The sequence below is a fragment of the Saccostrea echinata genome, unplaced genomic scaffold (assembly GCF_033153115.1).
Source record: "Saccostrea echinata isolate AGI-Se365-2 ecotype Australia unplaced genomic scaffold, CSIRO_AGI_Sech_v1 ptg000030l, whole genome shotgun sequence".
Taxonomy (NCBI): Eukaryota; Metazoa; Mollusca; class Bivalvia; order Ostreida; family Ostreidae; genus Saccostrea; species Saccostrea echinata.
Window position 1 is genome coordinate 3,891,820 of NW_026889779.1, and position 22,010 is coordinate 3,913,829.

Here is a 22,010-nt window from a genome sequence, read left to right on the forward strand (position 1 = left end):
TTTTAAAATTGATCCTATAAAAGAGCCTGATATTATTTCTTTTTTTTTTTCATAGCAACTAAAGTAGACTTTAAATAAAAATCCAAATAAATACGACTGGTAATTGTATTTAACCCTGCTTCTCTCATTGCTTTTTGCTAGGTCTTCAGCAAATGTAAAGATGGCATGAACTGCTTAATGAGTTTGTATCATTTAATCATTGAATCATATAATGAAACAATTATTGCTGTTTTGAGGTCAATACGATGATTTAGCCACCGTCGAAGTACGCATATTCACCTCGCCCTTTGGGTTCGGTGAATATTGTACTCCTCAGGTGGCTAAATCATCGAATTGACCTCAAAAACAGCAATTATAATTGTTTTATTATATGATTCAATAATGAACTCCGAGGGTAGGGTGGGATAACTTTGGGTGAACAAAGGTTTACATGGGAATACATAGGGAAAATTCTTTGAAATTGCCTTCTCAAGAACAGCAAAGCCATGATTAGTCATATTTATACGGAAGCATCCTCAGGTAGTAGAGATTCAATTTTGTTCAAATTATGAACCCGGGGTCAGGATGGAACTACAATGGGCAATCAAAGTTTTACATAAGAATAAATAGGAAAATCTTTGAAAAACTACTCAAGAACAGCAAAGCCATGATCAGTCATATATAAAAGGAAGCATCCTCAGGTAGTGTAGATTAAAATTTGTCCAAATCATGACCCCCGGGGTTGGGTGGGGACACTATGGGCGATCAGAATTTTACAAAGGAATATATAGGAGGCGTGTTATAAAACCTAGCCTGTAAGTTGGTCTGGCCTCTAATTTGGCTCCAAACCAAATTTTGGTCTGGCCTCAAATATGGCATCTGTAACTCGTTTTTGGCCTCACCCAAAAATGATTTCTTTTTCAGAATGTGATTGATTTTTTATTGGTTTCTGTTTTTCTAATTTTAAGCAGATAAATAATATATTTCTGTTGATTTGTAAATGTGCAAATTAAAATAAATACTGTAGAAGCACAAATTTTCTTTGGGATGAATTTTTGTTGTTATGTCATCTAAGAAGGTATCTTGGGCATTAAATTTCGTTGTTTCGAAAGTAACCCTATTCTATATATAGTGTCGTATAAACATTTCGAGTGGGATTTAATTTCGTTGATAATTGTTAGCTACGAAATAAACAAAATTAAATCCCAACGAATATTTCTGCTTTTACAGTATATAAGGTTTTTTAATGAAAGCCGTAAAGCTTTACGGAGGATTTTTGTGTTTTCTTTTCGGCATGCTTATAGATATATGTAATGGCCAGTTGTGTATATTAAAAAAATAGTGCCAAGATGTGCGCATGCGCCAGCTATGTACAGATTATAAAGAGTTTTTAACTGGCTATGGTATCTTTATTTGTGGTTCAATTTGAGCCAAACTTATACAAAGTATACACATATGAAAGAACATATTTCTTCTGTAGTGAAAGGGTACTATTCTGTAAGTATGCGCCAGTTATATACAGATAATAGGGATTTTTTAACTGTCTATAATATCTGTATTTGTGCTCCAATATGAGCCAAACTTAAAGAAAGCACACACATATAAAAGGATATATTTCTTCTGTAGTGAAAGGGTACCATTTAGTGCGCATGCGCCAGTTATATACAGATAATAGGGATTTTTTAACTGTCTATAATATCTTAATTTGTGCTCCAATATGAGCCAAACTTATAGAAAGCACACACATTTGAAGGGACATCAAGGCACCTGGTATTGCGCATGCGCCAGTTATATACAGATAATAGGGATTATTTAAATGTCAGTGGTATCTTTATTTGTGCTCCAATATGAGCCAAACCTATAGAAATCATACACATATTGAAAGGAAATATTTTTTTCTGTAGTGAAAAGGCAACTGACTTTGCGCATGTGCCAGTTATATACAGATAATAGGAATTTTTAAACTGTCAATGGTATCTTAATTGTGCTCCAATTTTAGCCAAACTTAAAGAAGCCATGCACATATGATAAGACATTATTTTTTGTAGTGAAAGGGCACTATCCAGTGTGCATGCGCTAGCTATACACAGATAAAAGGGATTTTTAAAATATAAATTGTACACTATCTTTTCATCTGACTTGACTCAATTTTACACAAGATCTGAATATAATGAGGATTACAATATAACAATAGTTAATTACCACTTAAAATGCGCATGCACCAATCAATTAAAACTGATTAATTCTTACAGAAGGAGCTAAAGAAGTAAATGATGGCTACGACAAGACGTGGTGATAGAGATGGAGAAGATGTAAGTTATGTACATTTTAAATGTATTTTTTATGGAATAATATAACTCAAATTTTAATTAAAAGCTATAATAATTTGCAAAGCACTAAGTGAGACTTATTAAATACATGCAATGATGCATCCTTTATAGGAGCTGATTAGATCAGAGGCTGATCTGAGTCAGGAAGAGTTAGGTACTTTTTTTGAAAAGGTGCCCTACAACCCAGACTTCAAGGTAACATATGCTTACATATTTCTTCATTCTGATACGGTTCAATTTTATTATATCTCTTTATAATGACGGAACCATGTAAATTTTGTATTTAGTTACCAGCAAGCGACCGCTTTGAGGTCAACACTCATAATCCGCAGCCTATGAGGATTCGAATGAAGAAAATGGGAGGACACTTTCCCCATGTTGTAAACTACCAACCTAAGAGGAAAATTAACATCAAGAAAAGGGTAAATACAAGTTTTTTTAATACACAAATGCTCATAGAAATTGAATCATCAAACAAAAAACTTTCTTTATCCCTTTGATACAGAAAGCAAAAGAGGAAGATGAGGAAGAAGATGAAGAATATGCAAGAGCGGTGGAAGATGCAGAAAGAGACGATGATCCAGATTATGTACCTGAAGAAGAGGATGACGGAGGTGTACTAGATGAGGAGTATGCAAGATTGCCAAAGTAAAAGTCTTGTCCATTCCTCTAGTCCGCTGTGACAAAGTAGCCAAAACAACAGAACAGGTTTATAATTTATAAACTGTAAAAATCTGAATTAACTATTTCTCACAACAATCCAGATGTAGTATTTTTGGGTGTTCAATGACACTGGAAGCATAAATCGATTTACAAAATATCCATTGTTGCTTTCTAGAAAAAAGCCTCCACACCATTGATTAATCCTAACCCTAACTCTGATCCTGTTCTCCAACCTTGACGGACTAACGCAGCTATGTTAAGGCTTCCCGAAGCTTTAAAATGCGCTCAAAACATGATATGTCATTGCGAGGTCGGTTTTGGTTTTAATTTATAAGTATTGAACTTTAGTACTTCCAATTTATATAAAGGGTTTCCTCGGCTATATATTAACATTTTGTTATGATATCACATGACTTTGTTGATCACGTGACGGTCATTTATAATTTTTTGAAGTGTTTCATATAAATCGCTTCGGCGCAGCTGATTAACACGATAATTATTAACATTTTGTTATATAAATAAACTCATCGTATCCTTGTGTATCCGAAATGTGCTTGGGAAAAGTCATGGTATTACTTGGGTACAAAATATTTCCTGAGAAATTCAACTTACCTATTCAGTTAGAGAACAACCTCTTCTTACAGATTTCCACAAAAATTCTCAGATTAATCCTCATTAATCACCTGCGCCAGACTCTTTTATACACATAAAATAAATTCTACCTCCACCAAGGGTATAAAACAGAGTACATTTCAAAAGTATATTTTTCATAAGCATTTTGAACATGCTGAATTTCAATCAAGGGTAGGTAAGCGGTGTATTTTTAAAATATTCGGACATATAAGACTTAAAAAACCTTTAGCGACCCGTGAATTTTGCAATAGCTATCTAGCATTTTACATGCAGTTTGAAATAAAGTGTAAAGTTCATAACACTCTCCCCGTCATAACACCTCAAGTTTGCAGTGATTTGACGTCATTTTCCATTATGACGTCATATTTTGGTAGTTAAGAGATGTGAAGGCACAGAGTGCACTGTAGTATTCTACGGGAAGCCTTAACCTACATATGTACCTGCGAAGGGTAAATATTTCTGTTGGGATTATTTTGTTTTCAGTATAAGTATGTTACAAGCATATTACCTTCTATAGAAAACAAGAAAAAAGTAACCAGCAGAAGACCGAGGAAGGGCCCACGAAAACAAATATCGAGAAAGAGGAAGGAATGTCCGCACTGGGAAATAGAGGTAGTACATCTGCCAAGACACCTCATTATTGCACACGGATCGACCGTTATGCAGCAAAGGCAAAAGTAAAAACCTGCAAAAGCAAGTAAGCAAATTACCACGATTCAAATGGCAAAATCCATATAATAACGTTGATTTTCAGCTGTTTACCTTTCTGCATTTCCTAATAAGATTATTCTGTCTATAAAGATTAAAACTCTGCCCACTGAAAGGATGCAATGCTGTGGTGAAAAGGCTTGATACCCATTTGGTATTCTTTCATAATAAAAAACGAGGAGAGGAATTTCATCAGCTGGTGATGTCAGCGAAAGGAGCGGAATTGAGGTTAGTTTTATCCCATCTTAAGGACATACGCAACATAGTTTGAACTTTATTGTCTTTTTCCCTGGAGTTGAAGAGTTCCAATGCTTAAAGGAACTGTGTGCTACATTTTAATGTCTAAATATGCCGTTGTACATTTCCTTTAAAACAAGTTTGGATAAACAAAACATCTAGAATGTATGTTTCATAATTTGTGTATATTTTTCTTTGAATTATGCAAGAATTTTGATTAATTAATATCTTTTCAAAACCCCTGGTAATGCATGCTGATTTTTTGTCTACGAACATCTGATGACACTATAATCTTAAATTAAGAATATTTTGAAAAATTATCAGTAGGTAAGGTACATGTACGTTGCGTATGTCCTTAATGTTTATAAATAAACTTTATTTCAAGAATACTAGAGCGGGCACGGGTATTATTGAACACTTAAAAACAAAATTTAAAATCTTTAATTAAAACATCATTTATAGAGAATCCTGTTAATTTTTGGTAACAGTGTTATTCAATAGTTATATTCAAATGAGTATATTCCTCTAAAAAAGAGAGGAAATGTTGATTTTATTGTGTTACTTTACAAATAAGTCAGAGGCAGTTATTGAACACGGAGGATATCAATGAACAAAGTGGAGTGTATTACTGAACACAATATTTAATGAAGTAAATGTTTGATAATTACACGATACAAATAACAAAAACAGTAAATAAACATTATAAGCATATATTCAACAATAGTCACATTCAAATTCAAGTGCTTCTAATGTTTCATTATCTAATAAGGTCAAATCCATGTAGGTAACACAAGTTTTGTGCATCCATCTTGGACATTTTGTGCATCCTATCCAGTTCTCCGCGTCATTGTTTTCCTTTCCAAGGCATTTTGCACAGCTGGTGTAATCTGTCGACATTTCTTCATCATCACTGTCTGCTAGTGGAGGTTCGAATTCCTCATCACTCTCAGAAATTTCGCCATTTCCTCGTTTTTTCCCACCTTTCTTGCCACTTTTTTTCTGCTTTTGTTTTTTTAACATTTTTTTCGTCTCTCGTTCCTTCTGTTTCCTGACTTTTTCTTCCTCTTTAGCTTTCTTCTTTTCCTCTCTCTGTTTCTTCCTTGCCTCTTTCGCTTTTTGTTCATCGTCTTTTCTTTTCTGTCTCTCAATAAGAATTTCACGAAATTTTTCACTGGTTATTGCTTTAGGTAGAGGAGGCAAGGCCTTCTTTGTAGATTTTCCAGTCTTTACCACTGGAATTTGAAGGAGTTCATCAAAAGCTGGAGAAACGGAGGATGATGAAGAGGCAGTCATAGGGGTAGATAACATAGTGTTCATTGTTGAGCTGCAGAATGAAGCTTCATTTGATGTTACATGTAATACTGTAGATGTTTTCAGGTTACAGGCTGGAGACTTGTCCAGAGGTGCAGATGATTTGGAAGGCACTACAGCATTCTCGGATAAAGATTTGGTTAGAGGCAATTCTGAGGACACCATCATGTTGCCGGCCGAAGGTGACAGCAAAGCAGCAGACTGATCCGACATGTTGGAAGCTGAAGGCAGGGTATTAGAGCCCGTTAAGTTGAAATAAGAGGCAGAAGGCAATGCAGCAGATTCTGGCAATTTACTAGATGAAGCTGAAGGTAAAACAGCAGACTCAGTCATGTTGGAGGAAGAAACTGATGACAAGTTGCAAGAAGAATTCCCAGACGAATTTAAAGCACCATCTCGTTGGGGCAAGGCACTCGGTGATGATAAGGAAACTGTTGAACAAGAAGAAGTAGAAGACTGAAATATGTAACTTGGCTGCATTTTGACAGTGGAGAGGGGTTTACTTGGGTTAAATGGGAACAATCCACTCTCTTTAAATGCTTTTACAGCAACATCTGGGGTGGTGGATTTCATCCATGCGTTTCTAAATACACTAGCAAATTTTGTTTTTGTGACGTATTCACCAATATTTTGTAATTGGTAATCCCTAACTGCTTGTCGCCAAGAATCTTTCAGACAATTAAAGAGGCGCAGATCACATGGTTGAATAATATGGGAAGCATGAGCAAGAAAGCAGTAAAGTTCAACCCCATTTTCTCTGCATAGGTCACATACTTCTAGAGTGAGATGGGTTGAGTGACCATCAACAAGCAGAAGAGCAGGTTTCTTCACACCAGAAACATTGATATGAGGTATGAAAACATCTTTCATCCATGTGTAGAAAAGCTCCTTGTCCATCCAACCAGTAGCAGTCCTACCCATCACTGCCTCTGGAAAACCATCAAGGGGATTATAAGAAAACCTCTGGCCAGGAAATACAATAAGAGGCTTAAGAAAATGCCCACTAGCAGACATGCAAGCTAGCACAGTAACTTGAGACTTGTCAGAGGAAGTAAAATTATAGATACTTGGAACCCCTCTTGGTGCCAAGACTTTCCCGCTTTTAGGACACAGTGGAAATCCTGACTCGTCCGCGTTGAACCACCTTGACGGGTCAGTCCAAAGAGAAGGGTCCTTAATGTCAAGATCAATATAATTTTTGAGATCACTGAACCACAGTTCCACTTTTTGAGGAGTTATCACAGCTCTCTCCTTTGCAAGCTGTTGAGGCGTCCTTTCATTAATGACAGGATTTCTCTTTATAAAGGCATAATACCAATCCTTTCCTGGACGATTGTTCTTAAATGGGTTTGGTCGTTGATCTCGCTCTAAAATTTTTTGAACTGTATCCAAAAGCTCATTTCTTGTTCGCCCAAACCCGATTGCAGCCATTTTACATGCCCAGTCTGCAAGCTTTGCCTCCTCGTTTTCTGTAAGAACTGGACGAGGTCCACTTTTACAAATCAGTGGCAGCTTACCATTAACTTTATATGATAAAGTGGCTTTTGGTATCGAGTATATTTCTGAAGCCTTGTTCAAACTGATGTTTTTATTTTTAATGAGCATAACTGCTTCTTCCAACAATTTAGTATCATACTGCTTTCTTCGTTTAACTCCAATCTGACGACTCATTCTGTAATATTAAATATTTGAAAATTGACAAATTGTAGACCTCATTTGTTTATTTGTTTTGTTTTGTTATGTTTTGTTTTCTTTTTAAATCCAATTTTAATCAATTTAAAAAGAAAATATTTTAGTAGACTTTTAAAATTGTATGATATTTAAAGAGGAAAAGGAAATAGATCATCAGTCTCATTTGCACTTAAATAAAAAAAAAAATTTGAACTTATTCTGCTTTTCATAAGGTGTCTATCTAATATCTATTCTATTAAAATTTTCTGTGTTTTTTTAATTTGATTTTATCTTGAACTCATTTTTATTTAAAATGTTAAAGAAACTAATAAAATAACTTCTGTGTGTGTTTTTGTATATGCTATTTCAAATATGTTTGATTGTTCAATAAAATCCGTATTAAATAATATTGTAGGCAATTACTGAACACGTATTGCCTAGATAATCCCGTAAAGACACAATGAATTTGGTTTCGAATTTAGTTTTACACCACTAACTTCCGGTTATTACATTGCAGAATTGATCATTCACGGAAAAGGAAGCGAGTAATCATTCTATATTTATACACGTGTTATTCTATAAATTGTTGTACTACGTCATGGAAATACCGGAAGTAACCAGAAATAGCAACGTTTTCTTATTAAAGTCGATGTTCTCACTTACCTGGAGCGTGAAGTTTGTCGATCATTCAAAACCAAATCTTCTAGAAAAAATCGCACGTGCCGTTATCGATATGGTATCGAATTATTTAATTGGATGAAAAATGTTCAGTATCTCCCGACAGTTCAATAATACCCGAATCCGCTCTACCCTATATTGGTGTCATAATTTTTTTTACTAAGGAGCCTACAGAAACTATGGACACAGAAGAGGGAGAGTACTCTAACGAAGAATGGAGGAAGGGTAAAATTATTTTTAGAATTATCTAAGCTTTAAATATATGAGTCTTCCTTATACAAAATTTGGAATGTATTTATGAATTATTTCAGAGAAAATATTGAAGGATTTCAAACACTGGCAAATGAGCCTTGAGAAGAACAGGGGGAGAAGATTGCTGAGCAACATACAGATCTAGACTTATATATTTCCTTGACATCCTCTGTACAAATTTACAGGAAGGAATAAATCAATCAAACCCTGGAATATTTAACTGGACGATATATTTTGAAACTATGAATCTATTCTGTATTTGGTATTTCATGATTATAGCAAACCATATCAATAGAAAGGATACCGGTCCTTCGGATGAGACCGTATAAACCGAGGTCCCGTGTCGCAGTAGGTGTTGGCACGAAAAAGACCCCTCACTGCTCAATGGCCGTAAGTGCCGAGCATAGGACAAAATTTGCAGCTCTCCACCGGCAAGTGGTGGCGTCTCCATATGAGTGAAAAATTCTCGAGAGGGACGTTAAACAACATACAATCAATCAATCATTTTATACGATTTATGTTACAATTTACACCTTTGAATATTTATGTTACAAAAAGTGTAAATTTACGTGACAATTTACACCAAGCCGCGAACCCTAACCCTCCTTAGGTAATGTAGATGCAAGTTTGTTCAAATTATGACCCCCGGGGGAAGGGTGGGATTACAATGGGCGATCAATGTTTTACATAGGAATATATAGGAAAAAGAATCTGCTGATATTGAGGAACACGGGACATAGTTTCTCGGGTGAGCGTTGTGGTCCTTGAGACTTTTTTGGGTGGAGGGTATTTTATAAACCTTTTTTGAAATAAAAATATGTAGTTTTTCTACTTTGACAAGCTTGTTAGATCATTGGATTGTTCTTGTGAAATCACCCCGATTAAAATAATTTTTTGCGGTCTGTTTGATGCATTGCATAAAGCTCATTTTGTATATGTATTTTTAGTCTATATTCAATGGCATCTTGATAATTAATATAATATACCTTATGGCTATTTAACATTTTGTCTTTCATTTCATACTTGTTCAGCTTTCTAATCTGAAATATAATCCTTGTAACATTACAATCATCTTATACTTTTGTTAATACATTTTAAATTTCATGTAAATATCCCGGGGGAACCTCTTCTTTTCAAACTTAGTATCATTTAATTTGTAAATATCCTTCATTGAACCTCAATTCACTGGACCTTAAAGCCCGCCAGTTCGTGCAAGTTGTTATGACACGGCAGTCCAGAGAGGGGGACGCTTGTATCCAGCAGTAATAGTTACCGAGTATTACTTGCAGGGTGTGCTCTGGTTTTCCAGTTTTAAACAGTCTAATGGTCCAGCTTTTCTGAGGAAAGGTTCATATGTATAATTTTATTTAAGTTATTTTCTGTGAATATCATTCATTTGTCCTAAAACATCCTGTCACTGCGTTTCTCATCAGTGTTTTTAGCATGTGTGTTTTGTTTAATTTTATAACTATATATAGCAACACGTATTTAAATGGGTACATACCTCTAATTATTTTTAGAATCGGTAGGGAAGAAAGTAGTGCAGAAAAAATTACAAGTTCCTTAATTTGCAGACCTGAATAAAAAAAACTGTGATAATGTATTAAACTGAGCCTCATACTTGTTGATAAGGAGTATGTTCCAAGCTTGGCAGATGTAATTTATCAATAATAAGATCAGCAGAATTATTTTATGTATTATAACACCAGTGAGAAGTCTGGAATTCCCCTACTTTCACTTTCATTTTCAGAGGTTAAAGCAGACAGACGCATTTTGCCGGAAAACGAATCTGACATGCTACCTCGAGATTTTAACCAAGGAAAGACAACTTGATGTGCTTTGATTTGAGGGGTCACTCACTGCTGAACGAAAATTAGGGACATTGCTATGTGAAGAAACGTTAACATTGCCGCCTATGGGAAAACAATTAGTGGACTGTACCCAAATAGTTCAAAGTATGGTGTACAATATCCGTCATAATGATTTGTCCGTAAAGTATCAATTTGCAATATTGCATTTGTGTATGAGATGTACGTACACTTTAAAAAAAGCGTGTGTGTAATCGAGTCTTATCTAAGACGTGTTCATTATCCATAAATTTGATAATGATATATTGTGTATTTGTATTAAGCCACAAGAGCTTGTTCATAAAACTTTTGTATATGTATGTTGGAATAAGTTCCAGCCATCCATAGTTTATAGTTTATGTAGAGACTGTGTAGAGAGACCTACCAGTGCCTTGAGTGAGTCCGTCCAATCATGATGTGTGAAAGATTGGCCGCCCTTGGGCCCTAAGAGTTCTTCCTTTTACATGAGAAGAAGAAAACACTTGCTGTTGCCTTCAATTCGACATTTCGATATATTGACGACGTATTGAAATAAAAGGTACCACAGATTCTGACACATCTGTTTCATATTTAGATATTACTAGAAAAAGACGTTAATAGTAATGTAACAACAAAGCTTTATGATAAACGTGATGACTCCAACTTTTCAATCGTCAACTTCCCTTACTTATGTAGCAATATACCCTTATCACCTGCATATGGGGTTTATGTCTCTCAGCTGATTCGATATGCTCTACTTATGAACAATTTCTAAAACGTTATTGATAAACAAGTTGACGAAATAAGGATATCAACAGTCTCGTTTGAAGTCATCTTTTCGCAAGTTTTTCGGTCGATACAAAGACCTTGTCAGCACATACAACCTGTCATTGAGTCAAATGCTGACTGACTTTTTCATACTGAATGATAGGCCATTATTTATACACTGAACTGTCTACGGATATTTCCGGTTTTCGTTTCCCTATCATGACAAGGAGCACACGGCGGGCGTGACCGGTCGGCAGGGGATGCTCACTCCTCCATGGCACCTGATCCCACCTCTACATTTTGAGGTCGTGTTTGCTCTGCTCCAAATTCGTATCGTTTCATTGGACTTTCGAGATTGAATACTGTTCGTTATCTTCATATTTCATTCCTCACGCCTTTGGAGTGTAAGGACTAAAAACCATTAGGACAAACAACAACGAATCTTGAATATTTGTATATTTATTGTAATTAAATGTGTAAATTATCTGGATAAAGTTTTTGAGTTATATTAATATTTGAACTTCGTAAATTTAGTACAGTAATAAATTCGCTCGACTATCTGTGACAATCCTACTGCAGGGGAATATTAGTAATAGTTTAAACAATTCATATTTTCTTTTTCTAAAAGTATAAAGTAAACTGTGATCACTGTTTTAATTCCTATTATTTCCTATCGGTAAAACCGGGGGGACTATAGGTTTCCTCTGCGTCTGTCCGTCTGTCTAGCTGCCCTCTGTCTGTCAGTCCCACTTGGTTTTCCTCACTTTTTTCCTAAACGGTTGCAGATATTCAGCTGATTTTTGGTATGTGAGTGTATCTTAATGAGTTACAGATCAAGTTTGCATTTCGTTCCGCTTCAATGATTTTTGTTGGAATTACGACCTTTTCAATTTTTAAGGGTTTTCTGTAGTTTTCTTCTAAATGCTTGCAAATAGTGCGCTGATTTTTGGTATGTGAATTAACCTTGATTAGCAATAGTTCAAGTTTGCATTTCGTTCCGCTTCATTGATTTTTGACGGAATTATGGTATTTTCAATTCTTAACGGGAATCACATTACACTTGCCGGTAGGGGACTAGTATTGCTAATGCAATACTCTCAGAATGCTTGTTTAATCAGTACCGTGTGATTTTCTTGCTTTAATTAAAATGTTGTAGAAATGTTGTACAATAAAATGATGCTCATTCATGAAAACTCATTAAGCATATTCCTTTAATTTGTTTACATCTACAAGGGCAGATCCTTCAGCATTTACAACAAATACTTTAAGGATACCCCTTTTGTTGATTAATGGATTTGGGAAGCAAAGAAAATTTCTGTCTATTCTTTTCATGTCAGCGCGAATTAAGTTTTGATTACTCCGCATTGTTTTGGAGAATGTGTAGTTGCAAAGCTTCTATTAGAATACTTCTTGCTAGACTGACATGAATTTTTCTGTAAAGTGATATATTGATAAGGTTGAGGTCAGATATATATTTGTTGTAGGTTATGCACTTTTATAGTGAAACATAAAGCAAAATTTGTCAAGACGTGTAAGGAATTTAGTGCTTCTCAAATTGAAAATTGATAGAAAGCTTGAAAAATTTAAAACAAAGTGACGTATTACTGGCCTGATTTTCATTTTTTTCCCTTTAAGACGAACCAGTTACCAATAAAGAAATGAAATACACTGAACCTGCGTTATTCCTAATATATCACATATGTAGCCCGTGATTTCCAATTAACGCATCTTCCGAAAAAATTCTATTTGGTATTCCGTTCATTTTATAATATATAAAATTAAATACATGATAAGATCAGTCGCCATGGTAATATTTATTAATTTTGTTGAGCGCACTCCCTCTTATATTTCTCCTTTTCTGTGAATTACCATATATTTTTCAAAGATACTTTCAGATCTAGCTTTTGAAGGTCAATTCCCTAAAACAAGCCACGCGGATTTGTATTGTCACGGGTAAATGCCCCTAGTAAACCTGCTAGCTCGCTTTTGAAACCAGAGGCCTGTTCAACAGAGCGAGCGCTCGCGAACATTTCTGTTGGACAGGCCTCAGTACTCAGTTTTATATCGGTAAGCATGGACATGCTTGGTTCATCTTGTTAAAGCGTTTTATTGCTAATTGCAAAGTTTTGTAAATAGAAAATTGTATTTGTAGTTGATTGTGAATCTTGAACATATAATTCATGCAAGAAAAATATCAAGAATATTTCTTTCTGTTTACGCCTCCTTCTTGAGCCATAGCTTTTTTTTACATTAAAATTCCTTTGTTTTTGTCCTTGAATAGCCGTCACGGCAGCTCAATCGGTAGAGCGCTCGCTCCGTGATCGGAAGGCCGTGAGTTCGAATCGCGACTGACCTAAGTCGATAAAAAATAGGAAGCAACTGTTCCTTCGCCGTGCTCGGCACTTTGAAGTGAAAGTTGCGGGTCCTTCGGATGAGACCTTAAAAATCGAGGCCCCGTGTCACGGTAGGCACGATAAAGATCCCTCACTGCTCAATGGCCCTGAGTGCCGAGTAAAGGTCTAAATTTGAAGCCCTTCACCGTTATATGGTGACGTCTCTATATGAGTGAAAAATTCTCGAATGGGACGTAAAACAACATACAATCAATCTGTCGAGTATCTTCTTTTTATAGTATCCAATTTAAATGTCTCCGCCCATTGCCATGTAATAGAGAAAGCGCAGTCTGCTCAGGGGAAAATGTTCCGGAATTTTTAAGTGCGATAAGTGTTAAAAATTGGCTTGTATTTTTTGATATGTCTAATTTTTTATTATAAATACACTATGCTTTACTTAGAAATACTTGTTACACACCATGAAAACAAACTAAATACCGTATGTTAATATTTAAGTGGTAAAATAAGAGCGTAAAAAAGGGACCACGCTACTATACTTAAGAAGAAAACTCTTGAATTCATCTTCCTGTTCTAACCTTCATACAAACACCAACAACCTTTACCAACACCAAAATTTGCATGTAAACTTCTTATAAACATAAAAAGTGACTAATAGATTATGAACTTGGTTAAAGGTTGTTATGACATTAAAGAAAAGCGAATTACTCACAATGAAGGCTATCACCTCATGGTGATTATTTGATATTAAAAACTTTCAGTTAGAGTACATGTTTCTGTTGATTTAACAAGAATTAATTTAAGCCATGCATTTGTACTTCAAATACGTCATCCTTTTACTAAAAAAAATATCAAAGAACTGGAAATACTGGATGTTATGAGATTGCATATGACGACATGTCTCATTGAACTGTCTAGATCTGCTAGAAATAAAGAAAATATACTTCCTTCTATACAATACAGTGTGCACATAGGTTATTTATTATAATTTTTGTTTTTTATAATTGAAGTTTTGTTCATCTTTGCTACTTCTTTGTATTTATTCCTTCTAATAGGAGTACCTTATATCTGTCAGTAATAGAAATGATAAAAGCTGTCCATGTTCATGCGCGGATCTAGAGGGGGGTTCTGGACCCCCCCCCCCTTTGGAATTTACAGTTATTAAAATAATATAGTGAAGCAAATAAAAAATGACTTTGGACACCCTGGAAAACGTGGACCCCATCATCACCACCACGAATTAGGTGTTTTCCACGTTTGGGAAATGGATTTTACCTTTTTTTTGTTTTTTGCTTGTCAGGAAATTTTCTGGGTTTAATACGTTTAAGAAGGGAATTTATTTTTTTTGTTTTTGTTTTTTTATTTGTTTGTCAAGACATTTTTGGGTTAGAATTTTTTTTGACTGGGAGGGACCCCCCCCCCCTGGAAAAAATTCCTGGATCCGCGCCTGATGTTGTAGTGGAAAGTTACATTTGATATTTGTGTTATTAACTTATTTTTCTATAAGTACACGTGTAACTTTTATAGATAGGGAATTACGGTCTTTTATGGGATGGTTCCATAATGGGAATTCTCACCTTAACCTTTCAGAAGGACCCTCATATTTCTCCGTATGAGTGACATGGGATCCAAGCATTTTAAGTTACCTGGGTGTTAAGAGGACTCAGTCTATTGAGATTTCAGGATTCAACACACATCTTTCCATCGTTAGCTACGAGAACAGCAGTTCTGTCTAATTAAAAAAATTAAATGCGGGGGGGGGGGGGGAGGGGGATTCCCAGATCACATGTGATTGATAATTGAATGTTGCTTTATTTTCATCCAGATAAAGAGATTATCCGCTTTAGATGAAGTGTCACAATTTTGATTTATGCTTGGTGTTTCATTATTAACCAACGCCTATCGAGGCACGGAACCTCTTTTTTATGGTAATATCCAAAAGACCCACGAGTTTTACTTTTAATGCTGGGAACTTAGCAAAGGAACAGTCATTACCCTCGTTATACACCTTAGTTTTTGACAAATCACTGGGAGAGAACCCTGGGGTCTCAAGAGTTCAAAGCGAGCGTTGAACCCTTAGGACCCCATTTGTACCTGAAATGTTGTAGAAATCTGATAGTCCATGGATATACATAAACTTTTGATATGCATACATCTTTTTTGTAGAGTGCTGTTAAAAAAGGAGACTCGGAGTTAACTTTTATTTGTACTTTTGTGTATTGTAGTTAAGATTGCATTTTTAATCGAATATATTGTTTTACATGTACAAATATTGTACATGTGTAATTAAATGAAATCAAAGCAATTCTTACGATGTTCTTACATTTTACCTACCAGTATTTATTTTTAATAAAACCAATCTGAGTTTTATATAGACTACTCATATGATTAGTCAACATGTACTTGCATTCATATTTTCATCCTGTACTCTAATGGATTCTTTATTTGTTGTTACATAAACTCAGAATTTATAATATTAATTAGGGCCCCGCTCTGCGGGCGCCCTATAGTGATCAGTCTGTCCGTCCGAGATCTCTTGTCCGGAGCATACCTTCTCTCTCCATGGCCAAAACAGGCTCATACTTCACCCACAGAGTGCCTTTGGGTAAAGGATGTGCAGTGACCTTGAACCATGTTTCTAGGTCTAAGGTTAAAGGTGCTTAGACACAGATTTGAACTTAATATTTTCTCAAATTTTCTGTATAATATCACGACTTATATATTGCAATAGCATTTCACATGAAAATATAATCAAAAACTTATTTTATCTGGAAATTATTGAAACTACGAAATCTGGGACGCGTTTGATTAACACATCTTTGCACTTGCACAAATTTTAACTTTATCCTTAATATTTAAGAAAATAAGCGATTTTGTTATGTATTAATGAAAAATATTACATCTATAATCCAGAAAATTCAGAGTAGAAATGTTCGAAAGCAAAACCAACTCACCAGTATTTTCAGTCAGTGCTCTGTGATGTGTACAGAGTTTAGCAAATTGAACACACCCGTGAAAGGTAAACTGTTTTTGTAAACAGGGCACGAGCTCTGTTATTGTTAATGTTTACGATTCACCGGGTGTGTTCAATTGTTAAACTCTCCACATACCACTGAGCACGGACTTACAATACTGTGAGTGGGTTTTGCTTCCGAACATTTCTACTCTGAATTTTCTGGGTCATAGTTTTAATATTTTTCATTGATACACAACAAAATTGCCACTTTTCTTAAGTATTAAGAATAAAATTAAAATATGTGAAAGCGCAAGGATGTGTCAATCCAACGCGTCCAGAAATTGATAAGATTTTTATTATATTTTAGTATGAAATGCTGTAGCAACATACAAGTCATGAAATTATACAGAAAATTTGAGAAAATATTAACTTCAAATCTGTGCCCAAGCACCTTTAATGTCATAGCAGAACTATATGAAAAATCCTTGTCCGGAGCATAATTATATCTTCTCTCCTCTTGATTCAATGTGGCTCATACTTCACTCGCAGAGTGCCACTGGTAAATGGATGTGCAGTGACCTTGAACGAAGTTTCTAAGTCAAGGTCAAAAATGGCCTCTCTGTTTAAATTCTTGTCCGGAGCATATTTTCTCTCTCCTTGGCCCAATCTGGCTCATACTTCACCCACAGAGTGCCCTTGGGTAAAGGGTGTGCAGTAACATTGAACCATGTTTCTCAGGTTAAGGTCATAGCAGAATTATATGAAAATTCTTGTCCGGAGCATATCTTCTTTCCGCTTGGTCCAATGTGGCTCATACTGCCACTGGTCAACTGATGTGCAGTGACCTTGTAAGAAAGTTTCTAGGTCAAGGTCAAAAATAGCTTCTCTGTTAAAAATCTTTGTTAGGTGCATAATTTCTTTCCCTGAAGTCCAGTCAGCCTCAAACTTTATCAACTGACTTAGGGTACGGAACATTTGTGATTTTCCTTCCATATTTTGATAGAGGACATGCAACAATTTTCATACAAGATATGCAACATTCGTGATTTTTGTTCCGTTATTTTTTTTTTTTTTTTTTTTTGGATAGAGGGTATTGAGCACTCGTGATTTTCGTGCCATTTTTTTTTTGATAACAAGGATGACATAGAAGCCCTTTAGACTCAAACAACACATCCCTTAATAGTACACATATGTTCCTCTTCAAAATAAACCCTTTCCAGCTACCTTACATCATTATGTTCGTTGGTGAAAGCGGGGCCCTTTGAGATGGCCATATCTCAATATCTAGTTAAACTTAATTTTTATTCAGTCACAAACAAAATACGGTCAATATTTTCAACGTTTGATGCATAGCTTTGACAGTTCAACAGAGAATTCGAAACTACATGGGCATTTTATGCATAAACAAGATGTGTTTGTGAATCACTGATGCCCTCGTATGGCAACTCATATCAAAGGTTAAACTTTCTCAAATACAAATCAAATATGTTGGTACCCAAAGTAAGGCCTTGTCTCAAAGAATATACCCTTGAAATATGAAAACCCTACAAGCAAGCATTGAATAGATATGGAAAAAGTTAAAAGTTTTTCGAAAGTAAGTCAAACATCAAGGTCAAGTTCAAATGGTCAAAATAAATAAAGTCTTTCAAAAGTAGGTCAAACTCCAAGGTGAAAGGGTCAAAGTTGTTGGTATCCAAAGGAAGGTCTTGTCACAACGATTTCATATGTGAAGTCTGAAAGCCCTAGCACCAACCGTTCAAAAGTTATGGCCAAGGTTAAAGTTTTGCAAAAGTAGGTCAAACTCCAAGGTCAAGGTCAAAGGGTCAATAAACATTGTTGGTATCCAGATGAAGGTCTTGTCACAATGATTACATATGTGAAGTCTGAAAGCCATAGCACCAACCGTTCAAAAGTTATGGCCAGGGTTAAAGTTTTGCAAAAGTAGGTCAAACTCCAAGGTCAAAGGGTCAATTAAAGTTGTTGGTATCCAAAGGAAGACCTTGTCACAAGGATAACATATGTGAAGGATGACAGTCCTAGCCCTAACCGTTTAAAAGTTATGGCCAAGGTTAAAGTTTTTCAAAAAAGGGTCAACTCCAAGGTCAAAGGGTCAAAGTTGGTATCCAAAGAAAGACCTTGTCACAAGGATTACATATGTGAAGGATGAAAGCCCTAGCCCTAACCGTGTAAAAGTTATGTCCAAAGTTAGTTTTTCAAAACAGGGTCAAACTCCAAGGTCAAAGTTTTGTGGTACTCAAAGGAAGGTCTTGTCGCATGTGAAATATGAAAGCCCTAGCAGCGAAGGTTCAAAGGTTATGGCCAAGGTTAACGTTTTTTCAAAAGTAGGTCAAACTCCAAGGTTAAAGGGTCAAAGTTGTTGGTATCTGAAGGAAGGACCTGTCACAAGGTATACATATGTAACTTTTGAAAGCCCTAGCACCAACAATTCAAAAGTTATGGCCAAGGTTTAAGTCTGAAAAAATATTGCAAAAGTGGGCCAAACTTCAAGGTCAAAAGGTCAATTTCATGGTACCCAAAGAAAGGACTTGTCACAAGGAATACACATGTAAAATATGAAAGCCATAGCTCCAATCAATCAAAAGTTATGGGCAAGGTTAAAGTTTTTGCGGACAAACAGACAGATAGGGCAAAAACTATATGCCCCCGAATCTTCAATTACGGGGGCATAAAAATGTAGCACATCTATAAAAGCAATATACATATTGTAAACTTATATGAAATAATGCTTTAAATTAAATGGTGATTGAACATTTTTCAATATTATACGGCGTGCATTTTGAAAAGATTTGCATTCAAATTGTGAATGCATCAAAATTCACGTCATAAAAATTATCTTATTCCTTAAAAGAAAAATCTTTGTATTTATTACTAAGTTTGATATGTTTTCGATATAAATATGCCATTTTTGATCAATTACGTTTAGAAACATGCATAGAAACTTGATGTTAATAAACCTACCCTCAATTTTTATATTTGACCGTACCGTTCACGGTAGCTCAGTCGGTAGAGCGCTCGCTTCGTGATCGGAAGGCCGTGAGTTCGAATCTCGGCTGCGACTGACCTAAGTCGATAAAAAATAGGTAGCAACTGTTCCTTCGCCATGCGCTCGGCACTTTGAAGTGAATGTTGCGGGTCCTTCGGATGAGTCCTTAAAAACCGAGGCCCCGTGTCACGGTAGGCGTTGGCACGATAAAGATCCCTCACTGCTCAATGGCCCTGAGTGCCGAGTAAAGGTCAAAATTTGAAGCCCTTCACCGTTATATGGTGACGTCTATGTATGAGTGAAAAATTCTCGAATGGGACGTAAAACAACATACAATCAATCAATCATATATTTGACCGCCATTTGTGCTCTCTATATCACGTAAATTAGGTGACCGATGTTGAAAAACAAAGATCAATATCATAAAATAGAATGATGAAAGTTACATAAAATTATATTTTCAAGTGATTTTATTGTAGGCCGGACAATGACCTCATAGGGATTGATCAGTGTGTTAGTTGCATCAAATCAGGTAAAACTACAGTCTCGAGAGTAACCCCGATAATAAATTGTATAATTCTTTTCATTCAACTTCTCGGTTGGTTGAGCGCGAAGGTACGACAATTTCCATGAGATTTGCGAGACATCATGGCAACACGGAATGCTAAATTGAAGTTCATTTTTTATTTCCTTTTTCGTTGTTATGTATTATCATAAAATATCCAAACAGTTTCAAAATACCGTTCGCATTAACATAACTAACCTTTTTTAACACAAAAAAGAATCAATGGTTTTCGAAATAAGAGGTTCTGCTTATTGTTCGAAACTACCTCATACATCCTGCGCATTTTGACTCAATTTTGGAAGAGGTTAGAGCCAATGTGAATCAATTCAGCTCTGATATTCAAGAGATGTATCATCAGGAAAACGAGAAAAGGCTACTTCAGCGAATAAGAGAAAAGTTTCATAGAATGAAAGATAACATTCACACATTAAAAGACTCAGATATCAGGTACCTTAAATGATCAGCACCCCTAAGCCAATTAAAAACTTTTAATTCTTAATTCATTTAAAGAATGTTTGCATCGTCACTTTTATATGTATTTATCAAAGGTTTGAATAACACTTGTTCGTATTTATTTATATCTGTAATCTATTGGCTGTAATTCTGGTCACCTTGTCAGGTGACATTTAAATATTCATTGCACGGGTTTTAACTGACCGCTGTTAGCGCCGAATGTTCTATAGCCATTTGAAGGCTCTTTTCAATGCAGATAACATGTCTTTTTCCTATCTCTATTTCCACGTAATATGGGCGATTCGGGCGATGACTTTAGATACAGATAAATCACCAAAAGACAGCACAGGAGTGACTTCTTCATTAGAAATCTCGGACATCGTTAAACTCTTCACGGGAGTAATACAGTCTCAATTCAAAACTTTCTCAGGGCAGTTAAAAGCGGAACAGTCCAAGTTTATTTCGAAGAAACTCAAAAGAAAATTTTCTACACAAGATAAAGTCCGAAGGTAACCGAATTCAGTTCCAATTTAATGCCGAATTGTTAGAGGACTTAGAGAAGCTGGAGTCAAGAGCCTCTGACTTGAAGGATTCTGAATCATTGAAGATTATTTCCGACTTAAGTAAAAAATTAAAAATGCGTCAGAAGTATAAACGGATAGCTGATTCATCTCTGGCCGGGTGGAAACCCGTCAACGAATACCAGAGTAACGAGATCGCAGACAACTCTGATGACGAAAAGAAGATTCGCAGCGCCGAAAACAGGGCCCTCGGACATCAGAAGCAAAACAAGAGATTTCAGCCCTATGGGACACAAAAAACACCACCAGCGGGATCTCCAGCTCAACTGGCTTTTCCTGGGATTTCTAGTACTTTTCAGCCCTTTCCTGTATTTCAACAGCAGCAACAAAAGCCATTTCTCTACGGCCAGGGCAGAAACAGGTAGTCAAGGAGACAGCCTATGCCGTACGATGTTTGTTTCAACTGTTTTGCAACAGGGCACCACCCGCAACGGGTGAACACGTGACTCTATATATAATCTCTATCGCTAAAGATTGAAAATCATCAAACAAATTCAATTAGCTACACATTCCATAAGCTGGGTCCATCAGCTAGCAGGACTAAAAGATCCATGTGAATCTGCTTTAGTGAAATTAAGAAAGGAGGGTGCAATAAGAGAGATTTCCAAGCCTGTTGTGAAAAAGGAACCAATCACACCAGATCATTTGAAATTATTGGTTCAGAGATACAAATCGAATAATTTATATAATATGCGTACATTATGTTTGTGTTTGTTAGGTTTCGCAGGGTTCCTCAGATTTTCGGAGCTCGCAAATATTAGACTTAATGATATATCATTTGATGATGTGTGTATGAAAATTAACATTGTCAAAAGTAAAACGGATATTTATAAAGAAGGTCACGAGTTGTGTATTGCTAGAACTCATGGTGATACTTGTCCTGTACATACGTTAGAAGAATATATAAAATTGTTGGATGATGAAGTTGATTCATCAGAATATTTATTCAGATCTTTGACGTTCTGTAAAAATACAAATACATATAAAGTTAGAAGAGATAATCGGCCTTTGTCTAATACTAGAACACGAGAAATTGTTTTAGAT

The 22,010-nt window shown here is 35.7% G+C and overlaps 1 protein-coding gene across 1 annotated transcript; it reads left to right on the top strand.

The window, feature by feature from the left end:
* The first annotated feature begins 2,252 nt into the window (after positions 1 to 2,252).
* LOC133196120 (nucleoplasmin-like protein ANO39) lies at positions 2,253 to 4,306 on the top strand. Its single transcript, XM_061332057.1, has 5 exons — positions 2,253 to 2,291; positions 2,421 to 2,504; positions 2,597 to 2,731; positions 2,815 to 2,957; positions 4,123 to 4,306. The coding sequence occupies exons 1-5, from the start codon at positions 2,253 to 2,255 to the stop codon at positions 4,304 to 4,306; spliced, it is 585 nt and encodes a 194-aa protein (XP_061188041.1).
* Positions 4,307 to 22,010: the final 17,704 nt, after the last annotated feature.